Source organism: Columba livia, chromosome Z (assembly GCF_036013475.1).
Source record: "Columba livia isolate bColLiv1 breed racing homer chromosome Z, bColLiv1.pat.W.v2, whole genome shotgun sequence".
In the NCBI taxonomy this organism is placed as follows: domain Eukaryota; kingdom Metazoa; phylum Chordata; class Aves; order Columbiformes; family Columbidae; genus Columba; species Columba livia.
Window position 1 is genome coordinate 76,829,706 of NC_088642.1, and position 14,708 is coordinate 76,844,413.

The 14,708-nt window shown below is 53.1% G+C and overlaps 1 protein-coding gene across 1 annotated transcript; it reads right to left on the reverse strand.

The window, feature by feature from the left end:
* Positions 1-1,105: 1,105 nt before the first annotated feature.
* On the reverse strand, positions 1,106-6,763 carry LOC110355536 (uncharacterized). The gene is made up of 11 exons (XM_021281285.2): positions 6,261-6,763; positions 5,765-5,826; positions 5,457-5,610; positions 4,813-5,069; positions 4,416-4,501; positions 3,872-3,966; positions 3,106-3,211; positions 2,745-2,841; positions 2,472-2,600; positions 1,932-2,107; positions 1,106-1,552 (listed from the first exon to the last, which is right to left on the reverse strand). Exons 1-11 carry the CDS (start codon positions 6,331-6,333, stop codon positions 1,351-1,353), a joined length of 1,437 nt encoding a protein of 478 aa, XP_021136960.2. The 5' UTR covers positions 6,334-6,763; the 3' UTR covers positions 1,106-1,350.
* Between the last annotated feature and the right edge of the window lie 7,945 nt (positions 6,764-14,708).

Consider the following 14,708-nt stretch of genomic DNA (forward strand, 5'->3'; position numbering starts at 1 on the left):
GTCAGTTTTCCCAATGCACCTCAGGAGACCATTGGCCTTCTTGGCCACAAAAGCACATTGTTGACTCAGGGTCAACCTAGTGTCCACCAGAACTCACAAGCCCTTCTCTGCAGTGCTGCTTTCCAGCAGTTCAACCCCAACCTGTTCTGGTGCCTGGGGCTATTCCTCCCCAGGTACAGTACGGTACCCTTCTTTGCACAGTCCTCCAGCCTGTCCAGGTCTTGCTGAATAGCAGCACAGCCTTCCGGTTTGTCAGCCCTTACTCCCAGTTTGGTATCAGGCACCAAGGTAAGTGGTAGTTTCCAAAGGCCTCTTTATTATTCTTTTCAAAAATGGGTGCAGTTACTCTTTTTCCTGTCACTGAGGACTTTGCCTGACTGCTGTGACTTTCCAAATATGATGGCAGTTTGGATTGGAAATGACATCTGACAGTTTCCTCAGAACTCTGTGAGGCTTCTTGCTGGGTTCCATGGAGCTATGCATGCTCTCTTCAGACCAGTTTGCCATTTCCTTCACTACACTTGTCCCGTCTTTCCAGCAATTCTGTTTCCATTGCATGTCTTTTTGGTTTGCCAGTAGTGTGGAGGACACATTTTGGGTGTTGCTCCATTCTGTGAGGCTGGTTTGGGCTTCAAATGACACACAAGCTGAATACCAGAAGCATTGCAATAGCAGCAGAGCATTTCAGCAGCTCAGCACTCAGTAAAAGGCTTCAGGCCTGCTGTTCTCAAGACCCAAGCAAACACTGGACTAAAGACTCAGGGGCAGTAGTAAACCCACGTGACAGAAATGTCTGGCTTAGCTGCATATGCAACTCTTCGTGCTCTTCACCCTTCCAGATCATGGCTTTCCTCTTCATGCTATGGTATACCTTGCCAAAAAAGGATATTTTCACTTTCAAATATTTCTCTCCTCAATGAATAAAATTTCTACCAAGAACAGTTCCTGGGGGTCAGCCAAGGGGTTGAGTAAGGAGTGTCTTCTATGAAGCACTTTTCTCCATGCAAGTGTAGCTCTTCAAGGAGCGTCAAACCTACCTTTTTTATTTTCCCAGCCCAAATCTGCTCTGAGAGTGCACTGTGACCAGCCATAGAGCTCTGGTTACCCCTACAAGGTTGTGTTTGGATGCAGAGAAGCTGTACTCTGATGTACCCTGTGCCCTAGAAGGGACACTGCTCTTTCTGTTGCATGGCCTGTCATGACTGGCTGGCAGCACCAGTGGCCATGGCCAGTTTGCCCAGAAACCCCCCGACCAGGGGCTGCAAGACTCCCGCTGTGTCCTTGGCTGTAGAGAAAGGCAGAACAGGCAGCAGTAGGGTCACTCCAGCTGAGCACAGGCACTGGCAGCCTTTATTTAGCACCTTCCCCGTTGCAGACAAGCTCCTTGCCCTGACCATTTGTTGCTGACAGCTCTCCTGCTGGTAAAGGTGGCTGCCATGATGGCTCAGGCTCCTGCCCAGGGACTCCCGGGGGCTGCTTGCAGCTCGTTGGCATGGCTGAGAGTTCCTGGGCTTTGCCACGGCGGTCAAACAGCCTCTTCTTCTCCCCCTTGCTAAAGGGGCAACAGAAAGGGCCTCAGCTCTGTGGCTGGGAAGAAAGGCTTACAACACCCAAAGCCTGGCTCAGGCCAGGAGCTCCTGGAGGTGCTGCTGAGGGCAATGGCTGCTTTGTGTGTTGTCTCATGGGCCCCAATGCCCCAACCCCTCTGCAGCCATGGGTAAAGCAGGGTAGGGCTGAGAGCTGGGGACAGAGCAGCCATCGCAGCTGCCGTGCCTGGGAGTTGCTGCTTGGGGAGATCAAGTGCAGGCTGCCGGCTTTGGGAAGGCAGAGCCCAGCAGCTGAGCCAGGTTTTCATCTTTAGCCTACACGCCTCTGGTGCTGGAGCCACACAAAGCTTTCCCTGGCCTCTGCGGGAGCTGGCACACACTTACACTTCCCATGCTGTCTTCAGGGGGTGCAGCTCTGCCTGCCCCTCTGGTGTTCTCTGCCTTGTAGGGCCTGGGTATCTCTTGTTCTTCTGGAACCTCTCCTTCAGCTTCTCAGCATAGGCCTTTCTCAGGAGGTGGGGAGGGCAATAGGGATCCTCATACACATAGCGGCAGAGGCTCTGCAAAGGCAGAAGAGGCTCTCCTAAGGCACTGCCACTGGTAGCTGGGGCTGCTCCAACAGCTTCAGCCCAAGTGCAGCACTTGCACAGTCTTGGATTAGTTTTCACAGCAGAGATGCTATGATTCTGTGAAGTATGGGAGTGAAACAGACTGCCAGTGTCACAGCCAACTGCACACTTCAGCCTGGGGCATTAGGGACAGCTGCTCTTGCAGGGCAATGTGCAGGGCATGGGCAGACACCAGACCCTGTCTGGGCAACTGGCCATGGCACTGCTGCCATGCCTGTGCCAGGAAACCTGCCCTGCTCCCCTCCCAGAAAGGGGAAATGCGCTTTTCTTGGGGGCTGAGAAGCTCATGCCATACCTGGCCTTGCTCCATCTTCTGCCCTGCTCTGCTGGCATGGTATTTGAGCCACACTTCTGCCTCCACCTCTTGGCGCTTCCATGCCATCAGCAGCTGGAGGCGTTTCTCTGCCTTGTCGGCACTTGTTCCCTGGAGGCCACACACAAATTCATTGTTAGTCCCCTCGGCCTTGGGCAGGGCAGGAGGGCTGGGATGGTGGCCAGCTCTTGCTGCCTCTTCTGTCCCAGCCCACAGCCCAAAATGTGACACTGGCTGGCAACCCCTGGGGCATACCATTCTTGAGGACTGCAGAACACCCCCAGGGAGCTGCTCAGTTGTAGGTCTGGACTGCTTCAGCTCCTCCTGGGATGCCTCGATTACTGGCAGGAATCTGAAGAGGCATTGGCAGGCTGAGCTTGTGGGAGCCCAGTCTTATCTGGTTGCTCTGGGATGGGCTCGCATTCTGCTCCCCGTCACTGGCACCATGAGGCGGGTTGGCAGGAGGACAACATGTCCAGCAGGACAACATCTTGCAATGTCTCCAGGGCCTTCTGCATCAGCAGAGGCACCCCAGCCAAGGAAAACATCTCACTCACATTACAACAAGGGCATGGTGTGCCCCTGAGCCCCCACACCACTCCTCCAGCACGCTCACCTGGTTCGGCCAGGTTCCCTGGCTTTAGTCCACCCAACTGCCCTTGCCAGCTGCCTGGCAATAGAAACCCTTCGCCGAGCCAGGAACACCGGATCCAGCACACTCACTGCAAGAGGGAGGCAAGAGAACAGCATAAGGGCATCTTTGGGACCGTGCAGGCCAGCGGGAGCAGCAGAGCTGCTCTGTCATGCCACGCAAGGCTCGCTGACAGTTTGTGCCACCCCTGGGAGCCACGTGTCCGGGAATGTTCTTGTCCCTTGCCCACATTGGGTCTGTTCTAGCACAGAACTCCTCCTGAGCCACCCACCTCCCTGGCACATGGTTGTTTTCCTGCTCTCTCTCGCACCTCTGTCAGCAGCAGGGACACACTACTGGGAACTGGGAGGTGCTGGGAAACCCCAGGGGCCCGCTGGGCAGATACAACTATCCCATCACAGGTGAGTTCTCCTCCTGACATCTCAACACATGGTTTGCAAGAGCAATGTGGTCCTGGCCTGACCTCGCCAACAATTGCAGGTAGAGCTGCTGGAAGGCAGCCCCCAGGCAAAATGGGAGAAAGAGCCCTTGGCTCCGTTTCACAGTGTGGGGCTGTCCAGCTCAGAGCCTCTTGCACAACAGGTCACCCCACATGGACTAGGATGGGTGCCCAGGCTGAAAGAGCTGCCTCCTCCTCTGCTACACCCAGCAGAGCCACCTTGGCTCTGCTGCCCTGGCCAGGGCAAGAGGAGCGCTCACAGCCCCCTGCCAGCACTCAGCTGGGAGTCACCTCTGCGGGCACCCCTGCCCCACGGCGTCGAGTCCCTCCTGGGCTTCAGAGATATCACAGAGGCCGATGCTTGGTGAGGGATCTCGCGTGCAAGCCTGCAAACAAGAAGGCACCAGCTGGGCAAGAGAATACCATGCACCCTTGGGGCTGACACTGCTAAGCTGCTGGCCGGCATCTTGGGGAGCCGCTGCCAAATCCTTGGAGGACACAGCTCTCTGTGGGACATGAGAGGCCCTGCACTCTCCATCAGCCCCTGCTGTGCTTCCCTCATCTTCCTGCCAGAAAACTGATGGTTCCAGCACACACCTTCCTTGCTGCCCCCACAGACCCTCCCACCTCTCTCAGAACACATCAAGAGCAGCCTGTCTGCTTTATAAACTCTCTCCAAGCTGGAAAGGAGCAAGCGGTGGGCAGACCAGGAAGCTCTCCTGGGTCTTGTCCAAGTTTGGCAGGAAAGGGACCTTGGCAAGAGGCTGTCCCCACAGCAGGGCCTGAGCAGCTGCTCCCTGGACCAGCCGACAGTTGCAGAAGCCATCCTGCTCACCTTGGCAGTGTGATGACCTCATCTCGACTGAAACGACTAAAATCGTTTTTGCCTGTGAAGGCCACCAGACGCATTATCTTGGGGTCCTGCAAGTGAAAAGAGACCTCAGCAGGTGCCCAGGACGTGTGCTGGTTGCTCATAAAGGCAGCAAACAATCATGCTGCTCAAGGATGCAAAGGCTGCCTCTCAGGAATCCTGGCACCACCTTCTCCCTTGATGTCAGTAGCCCTTCCTCAGAGGACCCAAGGCGCTACCGAGACATGACCCAGCTCATCAAAAGCGTGCCTAGGCCAGGAGGCAAGGCAGGTGACAAAAACCAAGAGAAAGCAGCTGGAGAGAGGTCTGACAGCATTGTCATAGAGCCACGAGGAGGATCCCAGAGAAATGAACAGCTCACCCCTATGAGAGCTGCCAGCATGTTGCCTGTCGTGTCCAGCTCCAGCAGGCAGTCATCAAAGAAGGTCATGCTGATGGTTCTTCTTCGCACAGCAAGGATGCCAATGCCTCTGAAGGAGAATTCCACCTCCTTCTTGTCTCGGATAGCCCCAGCAAAGAACAGCAGGGTCTCGTGGATGCACCGCTCCACGATTTCTGAGCGAAAGTGGATGGCTGTGGCAATCTCCTCGAAGTCCAGCTGAATTAATGGTGTCTCATCTAGGAAACAAGTGCAAAGCAACAAAGTTCACCCTCAGCGTGGTTCAGCTGACTATGAGACCATTGCCATCAGTGCCCAGCCCTCGGGCGATGGTCTTCCAGAGAGTGCTTCCCTTTCACCTTCAGCCATGTCTCCAGAATGGACCTAATAGACATGGGAAGACAAAGAGAAGCTTTGGCTCCTGCTGCGAGCAACCATCTGGAAGGTAAGATGAGCTGGGGAGATAAGGTTGTCTCCCTAGGCACGGGCAGGGTGCTGGGCCACCATACCTGTGCCCACACTCAGTGCTCTCCAGCTTGGAAGAGCCTTTGCTCAGCCATGCCACAGAGGTTGTCAGCGCCAAGCCAAATGCAAGGGCTCTGCAGGGGAAACACCTGTCTTCTTACCAGGAATTTTGGTCTTTGCACACTTGAGCTTGTAAAATTTCTTCAGAAACCTGCATGGCTGGAACACGGGTCTCTCAATAGCCAAAACCTGGCCCTCTGTCACCGAGGCTTGTGCTGGGACAAGTGCAAATGTCCCAACTCCGATCTCCACCGCCTGAAAACACAAGCAAGAAGATGGAGCGCTGGCAGGGCTGTGCAGAGGTGGGAAGGCTGCCAGATGACTGGCGTGGTTCTGGGGATGGCACTTTGTGCCCAGCTCCGCAGGGCCAGAGAGGCAGAATGGGGCACAGGCAGGAGGCAAGGCTCACCCTCTTCTGTGAGAGCTCTTTCCTGATGTACTTAGATGCAGAAGCCCAGACTTTGCAGATCTCTGAAAAGCAAAGACCAGCCACGCTCTGAGTCAGCAACAGCACAGCATCCAGCACCCATGTAGGCTGCAGCAGAGTCACTCATGGATCCCTTGCCCTGAGCAAACACTTGCACCACTGGGGCTGCCCCATTGCATTCTTCACCCCCCCAGGCTCCAAGAAGCCCACCCTGTGACCAGGACCGGCCTGGGGAGGAAAAGCAGGTATCAGTTATATTCTGGGGAGGGAGATCCCGCCCTTTGACATGGCCAGAGGCCTGTGTTATCATAGCCACCCTTGAGCCTGAAGGCACCATCAGGCAGGGCTTCTCCAGCAGCTGCTGGTCTCCTCCAGAAGACCCTGCTACAGCCCCAGCCCCAGCTTCAGAGTTTCCACAGCTTGTCTCCACTTCATCTTGGCTCCAGTGGTGCTCCTGCAAGGGTCCCCAGAGCCTTACCATTGGTGGTGAGCTCCCTGAGGGTTGGAAGATCATCAGGCTCCAAGGGTTTAAGCAGCAGGTACTTGATCATCTTTGCCTCTGTGCTCTGCAGCTGCTGGGGCAGAGGTGCTTATCCTTCTGCAAAACCCCTCTGCTCCTCTCCTCCTCCTCGCCACCTACCCAAATGTCATCCCCAACGCTCTCCCACAGCCTCTTCTGGGCTGCTCCTGGCAGCAGGACAGCTCCTGCGCTGGAGAGAGCAGCCTTGGTATTGCCCAAACCTGGTGGAAGGCTGTGGTCCCGGGACACAGTGGGGACAGGGAGTTGTCACTGTTATGTATGTGTCCCACTGTGATGCCACCCCACATCACACAGGGCTGTGTGACCCCACGCGTGTTTGGCCCCAGCATGGGCAGGGCAGCCCCGCTGGGCACCTGAGGCTGCTGCGCTGACACTCCCACCTGCGGATCTCAACTCAGCCCCTCGGCTGGTGTCACCATGTCATTGCCAGGTGGCAACTAAATACTGCTTAGCGAAAAGGAAGCCCAGGGACACTGAGGACCAGGGGTGCTCTTAACTACTGGTGACCACCGCGCCCTTGGTCCCCAACCCAAAGCACAGCTTATTGGGCAGGAAATCTTAATCCCTTGAAACAGGAAGATCCTCTCACCATAACAGGGTCAATGGATCAATTGGTAGAAAATGTACAAAAAGCAGCACATCTGCAAATGAGCTTAAACACAGACAAGAGACTCCTATGATGATGCCTGTTGACCCTGAACAGATGACACTCTTGATAAGAGATCTCTCTGAACCTCTAGAACCTATTGGCATACAACTGCAAAGCACTATCAAGTCAGTACCTCCAAGTGAAAGGGTCTCAGCCACTTTAGAAGGGTTGGTAAGCCCTGATTGTAGTACTCAAAGGACAAAGGTATGGACTTGGGGAGAGGTCGCTCAAGAGTTCATTAATTATGGGCAGAAATATGGTCCAGTTAATTCAAAAAGTTTAAGGCCTATGTTAAAAGACCCATGTATCTGGGTAGATAAAGCCATTTATAAGAACCACCAGGCATTCGGTCAGTGGCGCAATAGGAAAAAAATGACTCTTGTTAAGCTCTTGGGTGGGAGGGACATTATCGAGTGAACAGAATAGTCAGAATAGTCTTTGGACTAAAGGTTGGAGGTATTCCCCGAGGTCTGATAGACAGATTAACAACTGATAAAACTGAAAACCTAGCTTTAGGATGACCCAAAAAACCTTTGCCCAAAATAGAAACCTTTGGAGCGCCAAATCCAAGTGCCCCCTTGGCAGATTTAGTTGATTTCACTGCCCTTGCCAAACCAATGGAAAACTAACTCCTTTGCCCTGTAACAGTGAGCAGCAGGGCAAAGGGTGGATAGTAGACAGTTCACTGTAAGCCATTGAGGCTATTTGCTAGTCACCTGTCCTGAAGCCTCGCTATAACATCAGCCAACTCTCCAAGTACCCTTGGATGAATCCCATCAGCCCCATTGACTTACAAGGATTTAGCTGGAGCAGCCAATCCCACATTAGTTTGGGGTTGGCTGGCAGTTTATCATTCTCACAGCCATGGTTCTCTGGTGGTCCCAGGGGCCATCATCAGTGTCGAAGACTGAGGTAAAGAAAGCATTAAACATCTCTGCTTTGTCTATGTTCCTATTTGTGAGGTGACCACACTCATCAAGTAACTGGTCAGTGTTATTTCTGGCTTGCCTTTTGCCACTTTTAAAAGGCCTTTTTATTGTCCCTCACAGTACTGGCCAGCTTCATCTCTAACTGAGCTCTGGACACATGGATTTTTTCCCTACAGTGCCAAGAAGCATCTGTGCAGTCCTCCCAGACCACCTGGCTTTGCTTCCACTGGCCATACATATTTTTTTTGCCTTAGTTTTAGAAGATCCTTGCTTAGCTAAGCCAGCTTTCTGCCTCACCTGCTTGACTTTCAACATTTTGTAATTGCCTGCTCCTCTGCTTTTAGGAGGTGGTACTTAAACAGTGACTGGAACCCAGCACTTTCAAAAGACTTTTTTTCCAGGGGACCTTACTACTCTGAGTAACTTGAAGTCTGCCCTCCTCACAACTACAGTTGAGGTCTTGCTGGCATTTTTCCTTGGCATAGACTTTAAATCCTGCTCCTTCATGATCGCTGTGGCCAAGGCAGCCACCTATTGCCACGTCACCCACGAGACCCTCTCTGTTAATAAGGAGAATATCTAGGGAGGCACCTTTCCTGGTCACACACCTCGTCACCTTTTGGAGTTGAGGACGTGCATGGGGCTGCAGCAGGGAGGCCAGAGCAGGTCTCTAAGCCTGGTTGTTCCTGCACCACAAGGAGCTGGTGGACACCAATCTGCATAGCTCAGGGAAGCCTGGGCCCCTCTGGGGGTCAGAGCCACCCAAAGCTTTTCTCAGTCTCTGCAGTAGCAAATACACACTTGCTCTTCCCTCATCTCTCACTTTTCCTCCCTGAAAGAAAACATGCCAGCAGCTTCCTGGGCCTGGCAATGGAGGAGCACCCTCCTGCTCATTACAGCCCCTCATCAAGTGTTAACAAGAGCCTTCCCTGGCAGTGCTGCCTTCGCAGTCACTGCTGAAGGGCAGCCATTGCTGACAGAAGAACAAAGCCTTTTGTAACATGGGGTCTCCCCTGGACATCCCAGGACAACAGTAGCACAGGGAGAACACACACACTATGGAGGCCACAGTGTGAGCCCAGCGCCCAGCAGCCCCATGCCACGTCCCTGGCAGAGACACCTGCCATCCTGTCACAGGGCCTGTGCTGACCCTCTGGCAGCACCAGTGGCCCAAGACACTTTGCCAAGAAACCCCTCAGCCGGGAGCTGCAGGGACCCTCCTGAGCCCTTGGCAGCACAGGGAGCAGCAGGGTCGCTCTGGCTGGACACAGGCAATAGCAGCCTTTATTTGTCACCTTCCCCTTTGCAGAGACACTCATTGCTTTTCAGCATTTTTCAGAACCTCTTTCACAGTCTGGCCACAGCCGCATTTCCTGAGGGACCAGGCTCTGACAACATGGCCAGAGGCTCCAGGGGCCCTTGGCTGACAGTGGGGTCGGGCGTCAGGGAGAAGGACCAGGAGAATATGGAGAAAGCAGAACCCAGTAACTGTGTCAGAGGAATATTTGATTATTTCACTTTTTGTGAATAAAGAATTAATGAAGCCCTGCTAGTGTCGTCGGCGGTGTGACCTCTTGCAGGGCTGGGGAGAGTCCTGGGGGTCGGGGTTCCTCCTCTTCGAGGCGCACCGGGGCCCCCCGGGTGAGTGGTCCCTGTCCCAGCCAGGAGCGGAGGGGCTGTGGCTGCAGCCCTGGGCAGAGGGACCTGCTGCCACCGCCTGCCCCGGCTCCTCCTGGGGCTGCTCCTGCTCTTCAGGGACGGGCACAGATGGGGTGCGGCCGGGAACTCTGCGCAGAGCAGCCTCCGATGTGCTGGGCTGCTCCTCCATGTCAGAGTCTGCAAAGCTGCCGGAGGAGGCCCAGCTGGAGTTGGGAGTCCCCTCCTGGGAGCTTGTGCAGCTGATACAGCAGGAGATGCTGGAGCTGCTGGGGCTGGAGCTGCTGGAGCTGGAGGTGGCTGCGGTGCTGTTGTCCTCCTCCCCAGCAGCCTGGGATCGCAGCAGCCTCTGGGCCTCCTCTCTGCACTGGCTCACAATGATGGAAATCACACCATGGACCAGCTCTTCTGTGTGCTCCTCCAGGTAGTCCTGCATTATCTGCACCATGGCCTCCCCATCCAGACCGCAGATGCACAGGGCGTGCAGGATGGTGCTCTCTGCGCTCCTTGCAAGCCACCACTGGGACCCATACATTGCCTCCAGCTGCTGGCGCAGCCAAGGCAGCACGGGGTCAAGGAGATGTTCATGTCTCTGGAACAGTTCTGCCCAGACCTCCGGCAGGAGGCCACCCACGGCCTGTGGCCCTGCAGACCCCTGTTCAGCCAGGGACGCCATCTCCTCCAGAGAAGAGGGAGGGGATGGCACAGGGTGATGGCGGCTGTTTTCAGTTGGGCTGCCAGGAGCTGTTCCTGCCTGGCTGCTGGCATGTGGCAACTCTTCAGAGGGTGTGATGACAAATTGTAGATAGTCACCTTCTTCCCGCTCAGAAAACCTGACTGTGTCTATTGGTCTTCTGCAGAGTGGACAGTCTGGTTTCCTCTGTGTCCAACGCAGGATGCAGCCCAGGCAGAATTGGTGGTGGCAGGGCAACGCAGAAGCGACATCATTTTGAGTTTCTTGGCAGATGGGGCAGCTCCACTGTGGCTCCATGGCCATGGTGTTGCTCTGCAGCGTGTTGATGAGAGCGGAGGTTGAGGAGCTGCTCCCACTCGCTGGTACCAGTGCTGCCAAAGGGTTTTGCACGCTGCAGAAGTGAGAGAGGCCACGGTCACTTGCTGTCCCAGGGAGGAGAGCAAGAAATGCCCAGGCCCCTCGAGAAGGACATTCTCATGGCTCCCGGAGCCCCATCGGCCAGACGTGGCCGCCCCGGGGGGACGTTTCCCCACACAGCTCACCTCTGCTGCTGCAAGCGTGTCTGCAGTGCCCGGCTGCCTGAACCAGGCAGGGCCGGGGAAACACAAGGGGTGGCTCTGCAATGGGCACCGAGAGCTGCTGACAGCAGCCCCCAAAGCACCACCCAGCACCACGAGAAGCCTCGCTCAGAGCTCCAGACCTCGCAAGCTGCTCGGCAGGAGTCCAGACACGAGCCAGGCTGGGCCAGGCTCTGCTGACGCCCCAAGATAAGCAGAGAGGGACGTGAGGTCACAGTCCATCGCTTGTGATGTCACCATCCACCGCCCGCTGATGTTCCCCTCCACCACATGGTGACATCCTAACGGGCGGTCATGCCAGTCACCAAGGCCTTGGTGGTGTCTTGTCTTCAGCCCCAAGGGATGCCATTGCACTTCACTTTCTCCAGCCCAGCCTCCTACCAAAATAAACAACTAAGCCCTAATTGCTTTTTTGCCATTTGGTCACAGCTTGGCGACATCTGCTCCCACATTGGTTATTTCAGACAGTGTTATTTAGGTAACACCAAACTTAAGTGATGTTACGGATCTGGTCTGTGTTTCACTCATTACTCCTCTATAGGCATCACCCTGGTGCTTTTTCAGAACTTTTTCCGTTGCTGGGACTGCAGCCGGAGTCCCTGTGGGAGAAGCCTCATAGAATAATAGAATGTCCTGGGTTGGAAGGGACCCACAAAGATCATCGAGTCCAACTCCTGTCCCTGCATATGACAACCCCACAGTTCAAACCATGTGTCTGAGGGCATTGTCTTGTCTCTTCTTGCAGACTGCCACACTTGGGACCATGGCTACCTCCGCGGGAGCTTGTTCCAGTGCTCCATCACCTTCGGGGTGAAAAATCTCGTCCTAGTGTTCAACCTGAACCTCCCCTGGCACATCTTCCTGCCATTCCCTCAGGTTCTGTCTTTGGTCACCAGAGAGAAGAGATCAGCACATGCTGCTCTTCCTCACCTTGTGAGGAAGCTACAGCTGACATGAGGTCTCCCCTCAGTCTCCAGGCTGAACAAACCAAGCGACTTGAGCTCTCCTCATACGGCTTTACCTCTAAACCCTTCACCAGCTTCATAGCCCTCCTCTGGTCACACTCCAGTAGCTTTCTAACTTTTTACCCTGTGGTTCCCAGCCCTGCACACAGTGAATGCCCCAGGTGAGGCCGCACCAGTGCAGAGCAGAGCGGGACCATCCCCTCCCTGCCCGGCTGGTGATGCTGTGCTGGATGCACCAGGACACGGGTCCCTCTTGGCTGCCAGGGACACTGTTGGCTCATGTTCGACTTGTTGTCGACCAGAACCCCCAGATCCCTCTCTGTGGGGCTGCTTTCCAGCATCTTGTCCGCCAGTCTGTCTGTACATCCAGGGCTGCCGTGTCCCAGGTGCAAAATCCAGCACTTGCCCTTATTGAATTTCATGTGGTTGGTGATTGCCCAGTTCTCCAGTTTGTCCAGATCCCTCTGCAGGGCCTCTCTGCCCTCAAGAGTCATCAACGGCTCCTCCCAATTTTGTGTCATCAGCAAACTTACTAAGCAATCCCTCAAGCCCTGAGTCTAAGTCATTTATAAAGACATTGAAGAGTGCTGGCCCTAACATGGATTCCTGTGGAACCTGCTAGTGACTGGTCGCCAGACCAACACGACCCATTTACTGGAACCATTTGAGTCCATGAAGAAATTCAGTCAGCGAGGCACAGCAACGACAACGGTCAGTCCTGCAGCTGAACATGACATTGGGGTGGACAGTGGGGATCCCGGAGCCAGGATGGAGGTGATGGGTGGTTTCAGAACCGTGATCCTGTAGCCAGCACCACTGAGAATGACACATTTGCAAAAGCAAGGCTCCACCTCAGTCTTGACCCTCCAGCACAACAACTAGAAACACATATGAAGCTGTTAAAGCAAGGTCTCCAAGAAGAAACTGCACCAGCAGCACACAGTGGGTACCCTAAAAATAAAGGAAGGGTGCCCATAGTGGGTGGCTCTCTGCTAAAGGGCACTAAGTGCCCATCTGCTGTCCCAGCAGGGAGTCACCAGAGACATGCTGCCTTCTGGGACCTGACATCTGAGATGCTGCTGAGAGGGTTCCACAATTTGTCAGAAGCACAGACTACCATCCACTGCTGCTCTTTCATGTGGGCGTGAATGACTCTGCAAGCCAAAATATGGGCAGAATCAAGAAAGATTATAAAGGCTTAGAAAGAAGGAGGAAGGGGAGTGATGGCATTTGTCTTCCCAAGTAACCATTATACGTGAAGGAGCCCGGCTGTCCTGGAGATGGCTGAACACTTGCCTGCCTGTGGGAAGTGGTGAATGAATTCCTTGTTTTGCTTTGCTTGTATGTGTGGCTTTTCCTTTCCTTATTGAACTGTATCTCAACTACTCAGTTTTCTCACTTTTACTCTTCAAATTGTCTCCCCCACCCCACCAGGGGGGATGAGCGAGTGGCTGCGTGGGGTTGTGCTGTCTGCTGGGGTTAACCCACACCAACAGTTAATATATTGTCTTACTGCTGGAGCATATAATCTTGTGAGATGTTGTTATTAGTGCCTGTCATTCTTTCAGACAAATATTAAACTGCAGACGAACTGTTGCTAATTACAAAAGAACTAGCAGTCAAAACAAGAACACAATTTATTGTAAATGCTGTTGAGCAGAGTATGTTCTTCAGCATGATCTGCTTGTGCACGTGTGTGACCTCAGAGTGCAAATTACAGGCAAATGTTTATTTGTAACATGTGAGACCATGCTGGGAAACTGTTTATCACAGGGTTATGAGACTTCATGGTCATATCCACAATTGAGAAGTCCTCTTTCTGCCCCAAGTCCCATTAGTAATTGAATGCAGAGACTCTAGCCCAGCTGGTGATGGCATTTGGGCTCATTTTACCTAAGCAGCTGAAGAGAAGTTTGTTGATAAGCAAATTATCTCTTACATGCTTTTCTCTAACTTGTCAACAGATATACCTTCCATAGCTTTCTAGCTATTAAAAAAAAAAAAAAAAAGTGAGGGTTATTAGAATGTGTAAATCTTAGATTTGCGCAGTGTCAAGAGATACAACGTTACTCTGACATGCATTTAGTTGAACATATTTTCAGTCAAGTCCTCCTGTACACTGTCTAGATTGAGAAATAAGGTAGGCATTGTTGACATGTTTGAGCAGCAGGAGAGATTTGCATTTGTTCTAGTGCTGCAGTTTTTAAGTTGGTCGTCAAGTATGTAGCTTCTTCTAAACTAATAGCATGTTATTCTGTTTACTCATAAGGAGACAGAAAATAAAGTTACTGTTTGTGCTTTGAATCCTACAGCTCCTGTAAGATCCCGGATGTTTCCTATACATTGGAAGCTTGTTGAAATGATGGGGAACTTGGATGTGCTGTGCTAAAAGCTGCATTTCCTCATGCTGAAAACACTGCAGGGGCGATGAGGGGGGAGGAACAAAAATGATGTTTCACTTTATTTCTCAGTGAAAAGACATTGGACATAAGGGTAAATAATTCCTTTTTTTTTTGCCATATCTTTCCTAAACCTCTTTTCTGATGTTCATGGGTGGTAACAGAGAGTTTTCCTTCCGCAGTTAACACTTGGTTTGGAAGTTTCATTTAACACAGCAATAACCCGTGACACTCTGCTTTTAGAAATTCCTACCTGTGCTTTTGGATACCTCAGCAAACCTTGTAAAACACCTCCACAAGCCTCTTTTTATCTTCATTTAAACCATGAACTCCTTTGTCCAGGGCTGTGTTTTATTATTTGTTTGTGTGCAGAAGCGAGAAGTCGTCTGGGCTTACAGAGACTACAGAGCAGTTCACAGTCATGGTCACAATGATGGATTTCTGTGGCTTGACCCTTCTGCAGGACATGAGAGAGGTCACCACTTTATTCATTGCAAGTCAACACGGCAAGCTGG

Coding starts and splice junctions, on each gene's coding strand:
- LOC110355536 (XM_021281285.2), bottom strand. CDS start 6,333: ATGATCAAGTACCTGCTGCTTAAACCCTTGGAGCCTGATGATCTTCCA. Junction 5,827..6,260: donor CAGGGAGCTCACCACCAATG/GTAAGGCTCTGG, acceptor TTTGCTTTTCAG/AGATCTGCAAAGTCTGGGCT. Junction 2,601..2,744: donor TTCTGCAGTCCTCAAGAATG/GTATGCCCCAGG, acceptor TGTGGCCTCCAG/GGAACAAGTGCCGACAAGGC.